This window comes from Hoplias malabaricus, chromosome X2 (genome assembly GCF_029633855.1).
Source record: "Hoplias malabaricus isolate fHopMal1 chromosome X2, fHopMal1.hap1, whole genome shotgun sequence".
Classification (NCBI taxonomy): domain Eukaryota; kingdom Metazoa; phylum Chordata; class Actinopteri; order Characiformes; family Erythrinidae; genus Hoplias; species Hoplias malabaricus.
In genome coordinates this window covers 49,814,729-49,828,226 of record NC_089819.1, presented here as the reverse complement: position 1 = coordinate 49,828,226, position 13,498 = coordinate 49,814,729, and the positions used below count along the sequence as shown (strand labels likewise).

At 40.6% G+C, this 13,498-nt stretch overlaps 1 protein-coding gene across 1 annotated transcript in view; it reads left to right on the top strand.

Moving 5' to 3' along the window:
• LOC136677411 (neural-cadherin-like) overlaps positions 1 to 13,498 on the top strand; it is a 261,783-nt gene that overhangs the window by 154,521 nt on the left and 93,764 nt on the right. The window contains exons 16-17 of the mRNA XM_066654931.1: positions 2,402 to 2,588; positions 10,048 to 10,191. Of these exons, the coding sequence (XP_066511028.1) occupies positions 2,402 to 2,588; positions 10,048 to 10,191 (331 nt within the window). The remainder of the gene's footprint in view (positions 1 to 2,401; positions 2,589 to 10,047; positions 10,192 to 13,498) is intronic.

Genomic DNA, 13,498 nt, shown 5'->3' with positions numbered 1-13,498 from the left:
AGCAATGACACCATAGCAGTTTTTCTTCCCCCATAGCACTAAAGTGATGCTTAACATGGAATGTGTACATTGTCTTTATGGCAGTGACGCAGAGTTGTGAGATGTAAAGACAGAACACATGTGGCCTCTTCAGTTAAGGTCTGTCATTGGTCATTGTTTTTTTTTTCTGAAAGTAAAATCCTGCTGTCCACTGAGGTCTGACTAATTTAATGGGATTGGCTTCATTTCTCTTGTGTTTCACATCAGATGCTTGTCATTAAGTTTGGCTGTCGCATGGGCCGGAGCTGACATACAAAGACATCAAAAGTATTGGGCCTTCAATTGCCGTCATTTCCATCTGCTGGGTCCTTCTTTTTAATAATGTGTCCGGCATTCGATAAAACCATCTGTGGTTTGGATGTGGACTCACTGAGGGCTGTAATCAGCCAAGGCTGCTATCTCTTCTATGGCGTCTACACAATAAATTACTGACAATTTGAAGCTGTTTAAGTGAGGGGAGAGAGCAAAGCAAGGCTTACCGCTAAGTCATCAAAAGAGGACTCATAAAGCATGAGTAATGACACGTACGCAGTCAAAAGCTTTGTCATCGGCTCATTGTGCTGGAGGGCTGACACTAACCCGGCCAAGATGTGCTCATTACGCTTGTTCTGCCGCCTCTGTGGGGCAGAGCTTAAAGTATATGGTCCATCAGTCTCACACACTTTTATAGCTCATTGGATTATAATAGTTCTACATAGTGTGCATAAACTTATTGAGAATTGAACCCACACCGTAAAAACATCCATATACATTATATATATAGACACTTTTTATTTATTTTTGGTTTTTAATTGGACATTTCCCAAATGCCTTCATCAACTAACACACCTGACACTTCTTTAACCTTGTAATAGAATGATATTTGGAAGTGTGTGGCATCTGGCCGAGGGAAAAGGGTGTGCGCTGATATGTTCTAGTGTCATTGCATCCGCACAGTCCTTGGCTGCTTAATTGCACCCTCTTTCTGAGCAGCCTTGCAACAAGCCTGCTGAATCATAGATACCATGCAATCCCACATTTAGATAATGAGTATCATTTGTGGGTGTGAATACTAATGTTTTTTTTCTTGCTTTCACTGTAACAGTTGGAGATTGTAGCTTGTTTTAATAACCTGACCCCCTACCAGCTTTTTATTATGGCATTTACATTTAATTCCACCTCTTATTTGTGTTCTCTGCGCTAATTCCGCTGGCAGGACACCATTTATTACCCGCACCATGCTGCTGTAGTGGGACCACTCCAAGAGGCTTTGGCCTGATAATTGCTGTTGGGGGCCATTGGAGACTGTGGAGAGACAGCAGCCGAACCTTTTTATCCTTTCAGCCTTCAGAGGCCAATGGCTTGGGCTTCATTATTCTTATCGCCGATGACTTTTCAAGGACCCTTAACGTGGAAAACTGAATTTTCCTCTTTTTGATGGAGCAGTGGCCAGACCCTGGCTTTAGCCTTATTCATTTTCATGGAGAATGACTCATGAGGGCCCAAAAACTGGGAATCCCCATTTTAAACTTTGGTTTTTTTCCATATATAATGTTGTAAGTGTCTCAAAACATACCATTCACCGTCCATATGTGAAACCAAATGTGCAAAAGCAGCAGACAGTGGATGTATTTTTTGGGATGTCTTTATAGTAAACAAAACATTTATATAAAGCAACTTCCTCAGCCTACAGCCATTTTGACCCTGCTCATTTGTACTGAAGTTAAAATGTCGTCAGCCTTGACTTCTTTTTGAATAAGACCTTGGTATTTACATACAGTCCTGTACATGCAGTTCATACAACTTGCAAAATGAATTATGAAAGTACTTGGTGCATAAACTCAGACAGATATTGTAAGTGGACCCGAGGGAAAGGAATACAATACAAGGAAAATGTAGGACGGGGAGCCTTTAATTTTTGCACGGCGAAACTGTCAATACGTCTTTTCTGATGACTGTGGAGAGGCATCTTGTGGTGCTGGATCGGTGTCCTGTGCGAATGAGTTATGAATGAAGGCTGCATGCTTTCAACAGCTTAATTATACACAGAGCTGGCCGAGGTGGGATCAGTCTGTGGCTCTGAGCCACACAGGAAGAGTCCGATTAATCACAGACTCTATCCTCCTCTTCACTCGTCTCCCTCCAGACTTCTCTCTGCCAAGCCTCGAATATCCTCTCATCCCCAACTCCTTTTATTCCTTATTCCTCTCTCTCCCTCATGCTCGTGCTCTCTCTCTCTTCTCCCTATTGCTTTCCTCCACTGCTCCCTCCATTTATTATCATTTCTTTAGTATTTACAATGAAACAATTTCAAGAAAGGTAATCAAAAACAACAACAATCAACACAACACTGCTATTCTCCCTCTTTTTTTGTTTTTTTCAGATCTCCTACTCTCTGCTGAATGACCGCAGTGGAGATTACCAGTTCTTCCGTATTGACCCTGAGCTGGGATCCATATACACTGAAGCCGTGTTTGACCGGGAGACAAAGGGCTCGTATCTGTTGGAAGTGAAGAGTCTGGACGGCTGGGAGTCCGCAAGACCTGGGAGACACGGACAACCCAATTCAGGTATAACCAGAAAAGCATGCAGACTCTGTACCATTTAACATAGACAGTGATGTACATCTTCTAAGCCCTCACCCTCCAAGATCCTACATGGGATATGCTTAATGTCCTGATTCACTTTTTTTTTTTTTCATTTGATGATTAGAGGTTTCTCACTCAAGTTTCTTCTCAAATCAAGAGTATTATTTACGAGTTTGAGTCCCTATTTCTGCAGTAAAAGCCTTTTCCATTACACAAAAGGCTTTACACTAGATGCTAGAACAATGCAGTGAGGATTTGCGTTTAGCCACAGCTACTAATGCTGGATAATTAGTTCTGGATCCCAGACGCCACCCCAACTCTTCCCAAAGGTACCAAATTGTGCTCCCCCCCACACTCAAAGCATCACACAACGAAGAATACACTTCCACTGGTCCATAGCCCTGTACCTCCATTACCTGGGCATCATATGTTGCACTGTATCAATGTGCACACTGTAATGGACATAATGTATGCATTTACTACAATGAGAAACTGAAATCCACAGCAGAACACAGGATTTGTTTTTCCTGTAATATGTTATAGCACAATCCGGAGTAGATTTTTTAAATTCTCTGGATCAGGAGAAGTCACCTCTGGACATGGCACCAGTGAAGAAGGTTGATAGCTGATTGTGCATAGGCTTGAGGTGTTGATGATGCTCAGGATGCTCAGACAGACCTAATCAGCCTCAAACTCTGCATGAGTCGTAATGAGCTTCTTGGGCCTCAGCGTGTCATCATTCCCTCTTTAAACATGATTGCAAAAGATTTGCAGACTTCCGGCATGTCTTTGCACTGTGGATCTGATACAGCATGCACATAGCTGCACTGTGTGAGCGTGATCATTCTTTGATGGTAATGAAATGTATGGTGGCTGATGATATACTAATGAATATTGCAACATTGTTTTGTACCAGCATCCAATGCAAAATGAGTCTTAAACCTTGTCTTGTTTGGTTTGAGCTGAGCAATGTAGCATCACATATATTTCACCAAATAAATGAATAAATAAATAAGTATAAAGAAAATATTTTAGCAAAAGTATAAATTATTGGTAGTGTTTAAATATTATTAGTTAATTAAAACATTTCCCAAATTAAGGGTTATAATGTTGAGTGTCCACTGTCCAGGTGTGTTTCTGCCTTTTTCTCAATGATTCCTGGTAGACTTCCAACACAACCCTGATCAGGAAGAACCGTTTACAGAATATTAATGACTATTGAGTGTTTCCTCACTTTGCTGCAGTAGCAGAGTCTTATTTTCTGGGCAGGCTCAACATGGAACATTGGTGTGAGTATTTGATTGTATTTAGCATTGGATTGCACATTAATCAGATATTAGTCGTACACTTACTTATGGATCAATTTTGTTTTGTTTTTTTTAAAACTGAGCTCCATCACTTTAAAGAATACAGTTGCACTGCTCCTCAGCCCAGTTCTGTGGAGGATTTATGAATCTCTAGCCAGCACTTGGTATTGTACATGGTCACCTTTCCATTGGTCAATGATTTTCCATGGAGATTAAACATGAACCAAATTAGTGCACATTAAAGAAGATGAATCTTTCCATATTGAGGTTTGTCTGTAAAGTTTAGCAAATCTAGTGGGCATCAAGTCAGACACAGAACTGTTTCCACATGTCTAGGAGACATATTTCAGAATAATGGTGTTTATTTTGATACTCTTTAAACTGATTAGAGGTGACAAAATTAGTCAAGAATATTAATATTTCTTTACTAGAGCCTTGGATATATTACTTTTTTGATGGAATTAAAAAAAAAAACAATTTTGAATAAATATTGAGTTTGCTTCTTGCTTAAGTGTTTAAATACTAACACTTGTGGACGAACGGAATATAAAAAGTTGATTTAAAATACCCCAAGCACTATAATTTAATACTGTGATTACAGTGTAAGACCTTATATTTCTCATATACTTTAACTATAGGACCAGCTGATGGAGAATGAAGGCTATTTAAATCAGCAATTTATCAGAGTATTTATAATTACCCTGCTATGGGCTTGAATTTGGGAAAATTGCACTTGGGGACTGTGAAGCTGTACACTTGGTGAAGAGCCCTTGGGAAATGTCACTCACACACACAGTTATCCTGCTGTTAAGAAGGCTTTCAACAGTGGGGACCAGTCCCTCTTCTCTACACTGTTGTGCATGGATTCAGTCAGGTGACTGGACGCATGGTAAAGTCCAGTGATCAGAATTCTGGACCACACGTCAAGGAGACGCTATGCGGCTAGTGGCTTGAAAAGAGATCGTGGCAGGCTTCCCACTCATCAAAGTGAGATTTTGGAGCCTTCAACCTCACAGATGGCACTGTGAGGATTATAAAGGGAGAGTAAAATAAATACAAATGGCTTTGAGGAATCTTTAAGGATACAATGAGTGTAACATTTAAAAAAATACATTATGAATAAAGTTATTGTAAAACTGTCCTGCTGTTAGTTTGAATGTAATCACTAATTGTCTGTGAGATATATAGTGATGCAAATTCATTCATTCATTGTCTGTAAACGCCTATCCAGTTCTGGGTCATGGTGGGTCCAGAGCCTACCTGGAATCACCGGGGCACAAGGGAGGAACACACCCTGGAGGGGGCTTCAGTCCTTCGTAGGGCAACACACACTCACACATTCTCTCACATCTATGGACACTTTTGAGTCGCCAATCCACCTGCCAATGTGTGTTTGTGGACCTTGGAAGGAAACTAAATTAATATCTAATAATATCTACTGCTTTGAATACAACTAATTTACTGCTTTGTTGATACAACTGACCTGCATTGTATTGTTTATTTGGTAATAACCTTATTCCCAAAGATAAACACTGATATAAACACTATCGATATCATTTGGATAATCAAATTCCCTTTGGATTTTAACGGACACAACTTTATACCACTTTTTACATGCCGTGTGTTTCCTTGGCCAACATTCTCATGGCTTGCCCACAGTGTTATAACAATAACACTCACATAAAACTCCCAGAAAGGGTAAAACCCAAATCAAACCTTGACTTCTCTCTTTCATTTCTCTGCAAGTCAACTAATAAGTTCAGTTTCAAACCCCAAAGACCAAAGGCAATGTGACCATCAAGTCAATGGTCAGAAAGAAAGCTCTACAGATCAGAAACAACAGTGAGATATATGAGATATGAGTGAGGGAGGGTGAGGATGGCTGTGGTTGTGAAGGGGAAAAAAGATACAAAGACCAAAGGAGAGCAGGGAGGTTAAAAATTTAAATATTTGCTACCACAAAACATCATTCCTGCAGAAAAATATTGAAATTTGTTTTCAATGAGAGAGGGGAGATGTGTTTGCTGTTTTTGCATGTTTTATGCGACCTGGGTGGCATTGTTTCTACACAGCGTGATCAGTTAAATAAAAATCAACTTGAAGAGGTCAAGCAGCTTACAGGGCCGTGCTGCTTGCATCTGTAAGCTTCCAGAATGAAAACAACCTGATCCTATCTATTATCAATCTAGCTTACTGACTGCATTTGTAATTCTATAATAGTATGGAATAGGAAAACAGTCGTGGTTTGTTTTTTTAAGCTGTTATTCGAGAAAGAAAGCTAGGATTGGGCCCACTGTTGAGATATGCCCCCCCTCCCCTCCCCTACATAGATATATACCATTGGATACTTTAATCATTCATTGTTTATTGTACCAGTCAAGCATACATTTAATATCTGTCCAAATATTTAAAGTAGATGACGAAGGAGAAATTAGCTCCTGAGTGTTCTGTGAGTCTCCAGTTCTTGAGTAAATGAATGTGAAATGAATGTGTGCGTAGACAGTGAGCTTTCTCAGGGGCGTCACCATGCTGTTTACCATGATGGATGTGTCTGTAAAGGGTCTTCTGCTCTTCCAATTCTCTCAGATGGCTCACATTGTAGGCCTCAGCCTCCAGAATGAAAAGAAAGTGAAGAGATAATGTGCAGGAGGACAAATGCATGCATTTCATTTTAGCACAAGGGTTTTCACCCAGTTTTCCCCCCAGTTTAGTGGACAATATCGTCTAGCTTGGTTTCTATGGAATCAAATAAGTGACATTCATATTCTGAGCTTGGGAATTGCTGTTCACAGATATTTTGACATCACCTTTTGTGTGCATGTATCTGCATGTGTTTATCAGAACACTGCCCACCCACTAAATAGTGAGCACGCTGCCTTCAGATTAGCCATTTTGTGGACATGAGATCGTAGAGCATTCTGTTTAACTGTGTCAATATTCATGATTCAATCAGGTGAGAGTTCCTAAGAGACGTTTTTGACTTTTGGGCTTGGGAGCATGGGAGACATTTCCCGTTGTTAAATACCTGCGGCATTATGTAGGGAAGCATCTGTTAAAGAGTTGCCTTAATGAAGAGTTAGAGTTAAGAGTTAGCTGGTGTGTGGTAGTCAGTGTACTGATTGGCTAGTCAGCTCAGGCTTAAAACAGCCAAAACTCTAGGGCTGTCCCAAATACCATTTTTTGGGCTTCAGAGCTTCGGCCGGGATAATCTGCGAATATTAGAATACTCGGAGAGTGGGGTGGTGTATATTCTTCATTCATTCATTCATTATCTGTAACCACTTATCCAGTTCAGGGTCGCGGTGGGTCAAGAGCCTACCTGGAATTATTGGGCGCAAGGCGGGAATATACCCTGGAGGGGGCGCCAGTCCTTCACAAGGCAACACAGACACACACACACACATTCACTCACACCTATGGACAGTGTATATTCTTGTCATTAACAAAATCTGCTTCCGACCCTGTTTTAATATCCCTCTCTCCAGGCTGCACTGTGACTCTAAGCTAGCTCTTTGCTAACCTGTGAACTAGCTTGCTAACTAGGACCAGGAGTATACACAATTTAGCCAGTTGGAGTGCAGGTGCTCAGGCACAAAGCTGAAAAAATTAACTGTGGCGTCACCTCGCTTCATTGTAAGTGTGTTGTTTTAGCATTTTAGGCAGTTTTATGTAATAGAGTTTTTATGTTTTATGTTGATGAGCCTGAATATGGGTGGAGTGGGGAGAAAATGTGGTGGAGCATTACCTTTACTGATACTCACATTTATCCAAAAATATCCGCATCTCAAAATTAGAAACATCCAATGAGCAAATATCTGAATAACCGAATATTTGGGGCCAGCCCTATTGTTCAGAAAATCAGCTCTCAGCACCTGCTGTAAAAGCTGCACTTTGGCTCCCAGCATGGCTCCAGTCGCTGAGTCATTGGCTAACTCGTGCATACATGGTGCCACTAAGAGCACAGAGTGTACACAAATAAACCAGAGCTTCGTGAAGGAGTTCTAATTTGAGGGGTTAAGCTGACAAAATGAACTGTAGCTTTGCCATGCTTCGTTGTAAGTAGGTTGCTGTAGATTGTTAGGCTTTCTTCAAGACTTTTATGTTGACATGGCTAAATACATGTGGAGTGGAGGGTTGCCTTTATCACCACATTTATCAAAAAAAAATAATATCCAAAGCTCAAAATTATAAACCAAATGTCTACCCAATGAACGAATATCTGAATATTCGGGGTCAGTCCTACAAAATACATACATGTATTTGGTGGTTTGTAGCTTGCAAAGTCAATGTTGATTTTGCTGAAAAAAACATTTTTACAACAAAAAGAACCCACAAAATGTACTATTTCAAATATTTCCACAGGAATATCCCCATCACAGTGAGAGAAATATGAAGTGTTGAAACACACAGAGACATAAACGACAGGATGTTGATGGTTGGAAACACGTACACAAATAGACACACACACGCACACAAGCACGTACAAACACACACTGAGTTGTGGAACAGTGTAATGAAGTCATCCTGTCAGAGTTATCCACTTGTCAAACTACAGCAAAACAAAGCAACAGGAAGTGGCGCGGCTCACTGATGTGTGTTTATTTGAATGGAGAAGACATGACCACGGCTCTGAACGACACGTCAACTTGTCAGGGCTGACAGACATTGCGTTTGCTCTCTTTCAGTCACACACACACTTTGTGCAGGACTCTCGTTCTCCCACCTGTTTGTTTCCACACAGTTTCCCCCTGCTGTTTAGCTCTGTTACTGTCTCCACAACCAGATTAAATAATTGATCATGTATTGAGGAATATATTGAACATTATGTGTGTTTTGAACCTGATATCAAAGAGGGAAATATTAGATGAGATACCGCCCCCCCTCCGCCGCCCCCGCACACACACACACACACACACACATTATACCAAACTCGCAATCCTACCCCCTCCCAACCTCAGACCCTCAGGAAATTCTCCTCACGTCTGTCTGCTCTGATGGCATCAGACACAAAGCGGAGATGTGCAGATGAGAGGACGATAGAGGAAGAGAAGGAAAAGCGGAAGAGAGAGAGAAACAGAAGTGGGGAGGAATAAAAAGAGGTTAGAATTTAGGGGAAAGCAAAGATGGAGACAACACAGACTCAAAAGACCAAAAATAACATACTTAAAGGAGCGATCTTTAATATTGACAACAAGCATTTAAAATAGGAACTGCAATACAGGTTCAAAACAGTGGAGAGAGCTCTCTGCCTCCTTCCCCTCCTTCATAGAAGCAAAGCTCAGCCAGGTTGCCAGGATGTGGAAAACTGAACCTACACGAGCGAACAAGAGATGAGTTTAAGAACTTTAGGACTATAATAGCTACAAAGAAGTGTGCAACAATTCACTAAAATATCTACCTATACTAGTGAAAGGCAAAAAATGAATAACCGGCTGCCATTTTCCCTGCATTTACAAGCCTTTACTGTCTAAATCCATCCAAAATGTCTTTACTAAGCAAGACTGGTGTTATTTAACGATTTTCTCATGGACACGTTTGAGTAGCTAATCCAACTAATGTTTTGAACTGTGGGAGGAAAACCCGGAGTAAACCCACGCAGACACAGGGAGAACACACCAAACTCCTCTCACAGTCAGTCAGCTAAGGTGGGGCTTGAATACACAACCCAGGAAAGAACGAATACAATCATTTGGAACAGAATTCAAAGGAAGTGGCGCAATTCACTGATGTGAGTTTATTTGAATGGAGAAGACATGACCACAGCTCTGAATGACATGTCAACCTGTCAGGGTCCTGTTTTTGAAATACCAGAAACACCACTGTGACAATGGCTATATGGCTAATGGCTGTCTGGCAAAACTAGACTCGCCTAGTTCCTCTTTGCTGTTGTTATCACTTGTTATTATTATTTGTTTAATCAGAGTAACATTAAAGTGAGAGAGTGAAGAGCAGACTAAAAGGCAACAGTGGATCTTTGGTGCATCAGCAGTAAAGGGTTAACAGAGTGAGAGGGAAAGAGGGGTGGTGAACAGATAAGGAAAGGGTAAAAAAGAAAGGCAAATGCGCTGAGGTTGACAGAATAAGATCAGCAGAGGTTGTTTAATCTCGCGTGTGTTTGCTCTCTCTCCCCTCAGATACGGCCTATGTGCGGATTTTCATCAGCGACGTGAACGATAACAAGCCGGTCTTTGCACAGACTGTGTATGAAGTCGATGTGGATGAAGACGCAGACGTAGGCTCCACCATCCTCACCGTCAGCGCTAATGATGAAGATGAAGGTAGGCCGAGTTGAAGGGGGAGCGTGAAGGGCAGATATGAAAACGTGAGGGCTTGCGAGGCAAAATGGAAAAGAATGTGTGGCTATCCTCAGACCATGATGACGACCCACAAAAAAAATGCGAAAGAAATACTGATCATAACTTTCAGAAATTCTTTACAAGGCTTTCAAGCCTTTTGCTTTCGCCCCCATTGTGAGCTCAGCCTTCAAATCATAATGGGCAGCAGACAGTTCAGGCAATTGTGTATGACACAGTTCCATCGGCCAGATAGAAATTCTTCTCTTTACACTCCTCTATAATATAACGGCATTTCTAATTCACACTTTGGAACGCTTCTCATTTTTTCATCCCATTCAAAGATTGTTATTCAAAAGAATATAAAGATGTTCCAGGACTTTCAAGCAAAAGCCAGGAAGAAACTTCGAGATCATGTCTTCAGACTCATAAAAAATTGAACATCCTCAGTAATATTTACAATGTGCCTGCAAGCATGTACGTCTGTAAGCTCTTTTCAGATATTTCTCCAGACCTCTGGTGTTATGAATGCGCAAGAAGCTCAGGAATGTGTACTTCGTTGCACTGTCTGTCATTGATATTGCACTATGGATGCTTTTACATTGAAGCTGTTGCTCTCCCCCCAACATTTTCAGGCTGGATAAGATTCTTTTATTTTGTCCTCAGTTGATGTTGTCCTCCAAGTATGAAACATTTGAATACGGTAGAAAAATGAAACATTTCATGCAAGAAAGAATGAAAGAATCAGAACAAAATAGAGAATCAAGAAAGTACAGCTCTGAGTCAGATCCTGAGACTATGATTCAAAATCGTGACTCTACACGAGAAGACTCAGAGCAAGCTTGAAATCAGACTCAGCAACAATGTTAACAGTGCAATTAAAACATCTTTAAGTAATCAAACAAAGTATTTTTTACCTTAATAGGTGGACAGACAAAAACACTTTAAAATTGACTTGGTGTTAGGCTGCTAGGGAGCAATGCTGCCAAAAGGAAAAGGATGAGTAATTATTATTTTGCAAATCACTATGTAATTACATATATAAACGATGAGTCACACAATCAAAACTACACTTTTAAAAGGCTAACTGTTAATGTGATGATACAGAGCTGGATACTAGCCTTCTGTATGCGTTGTTGAGTTCTTGCAGTACTTCATAACGACGTCTTGTCAACCCTGGCCTCCAGGTGCTTTAATATGGATGTCACAAACACATGAAACCCCTCAGATAAGCTCTCTGCTTCATTTCCCTGCCTCACGCCTTGATGTAAACCCACACAGTACAGCACACTCGACACATAACTCATTCCTCATCAGCCAGGGTGGTTGAGCCAATAAATCCCTGTCTGAAGCACATCATGCCCTCTGCTTTCCGCTGGTGGATATCAGCAGCTCCAAACTCATCAGACGTTTAGAAGACTGCTATGTCTCATTATAACAGGCAAAGAGCAGCCTTATGTTGGTTAATTGGCTGTCTGAGGTATGTAACTAACTACGTCTGTTTCAGTCCTAGGGTTCATATTCATTATTCATTTTTAAACTTATTTAGCAGCAGCTTGTCTTGGAATGGATAGTCAAAATAGTAATGCATTACAAGTGTTTAAAGTGATTATTTCATAACAGTAGTTCAAAAAGATATGGGGTTTGATTTCACACGTCTCAGAGGAAGCATGTGTTACGACTTGATCCTCCCAGCGAGGTAGCGTCATATGATCATTTTGAGACCTAGCAAAGGAAAATTGAAAATTGGAAAAAAAGAAGCATATTTTAAGCATTTTATTTGGAAAGAATACAGTTAATCACAATAATTACCCTTTTAAAGGCCCATCATTATCTTCATGCCTTCGCTCGGAACAAAATACAGACACTTATCCTTGATTAGAACTATGAATCAATGGACATCCTTTCATTCGTTAAATTTTTAGTCTAAATGACCATGAAGTAACGCAGTTGCCATTGTAAAACAGGAAACACTAATTCAGCCAGATCTTTTCAGAAGACACTGCAGGGGTATTTTTCAATTCCTCTGAAATTTAATTCATGTATCTAAAGTTCATAAGCGGCCACAGCAATCCTGTTGGTTTGGGGTGGATTTAAATGGCCAAGGATAGGTGATTACAGGACAGGACTGTGGTGGTTGCACGTATGAAGAGAATGGGGTGGGCCCTATGAGAAGCTCTAATAGATTAACATAGGTTTACATCTTTTCCTGTGTATAATTATTTGTTTATAAAGTCCTACTACCCAAACCAAATGCTGAGCCTTTATGCAAATATTCTTCTGTTTTGTCTATTTCCTTTTCTCATTGTATTTACTGACAGATGTGTATTCTTTCAGACCCATAACATTGAGTCATCGCACAGTTGCTAATTATCAGCCTCAGTAGGAGCAACAACAACAGTAAATACATTGCATGCCATAATAGGTTTCTTTTTTCAGTGTTGGCCCCAACTACAGTCGCAGTGCTAACTGCTAAAGTGCTAATATACTTCAGCGTTGATTGCAGCGTAACAGTGAAGTGGAGAGAGGAACTATTCTTTGTCATTTTTGTTCTACTACATTATTCCTCTATCTGCAGTGAAACTGAAAAAGCTGAGAAATATCCAGAACACTAATGGGGCTGAGAGGGGTGGGGTGGGGGGGTTGGGGGGGTTCAACATGCTCTGGAATGTGCTTTACTATTATTATTATTTTTTTTTTTTTTTTGCACTGTTTGTTTATCCACTTTGTTTGTTTATCCGCCTCTGTTTGCACTCAGAGAGCATTCCGTAGGGAGTTGATCTCTGCCGAGTGTAAATCTATCGTAAAAAAACACAAACTGATTCGTTCACGCACCATTTTTTGCTTGTTTCATTAATGTTGTGAAACACAGCGGAGACAGTAAGATTAAGTATTCCTTCTCTTGCTTATGTCTTCTCCCTTTCAAGCTTGGAGTTGCCTTCCTCTGGAGAGATTTCAGCTTTTCCCTCGTTGGTCGGGGTTGGCAGGGTTGCATTCTTGTTGAGGCATTCCATTTTTCCTTTGTCATAGTTTAATTGGAAGGAGAGCTAAGCCGCCAATGGCTCAAATGACTTCATTAATTCTGAGTTACGTTTTTCAAATACGCGGAACAAGGGGTGGCTTTGAAAAGCGGAGATGGAATTTTATATATTTTTTAAGGTAGTCAGTCTTAAAAATGATAGTAGTTTGTGGGTAAGTAGAAGGTTTTGTGTGTGTGTGTGTGTGTGTGGGTGTGTACTCCCTGGTGGTCTGTGGAAGTCACTGACAAATAGTGTGAAAGGGAGGGAACAAG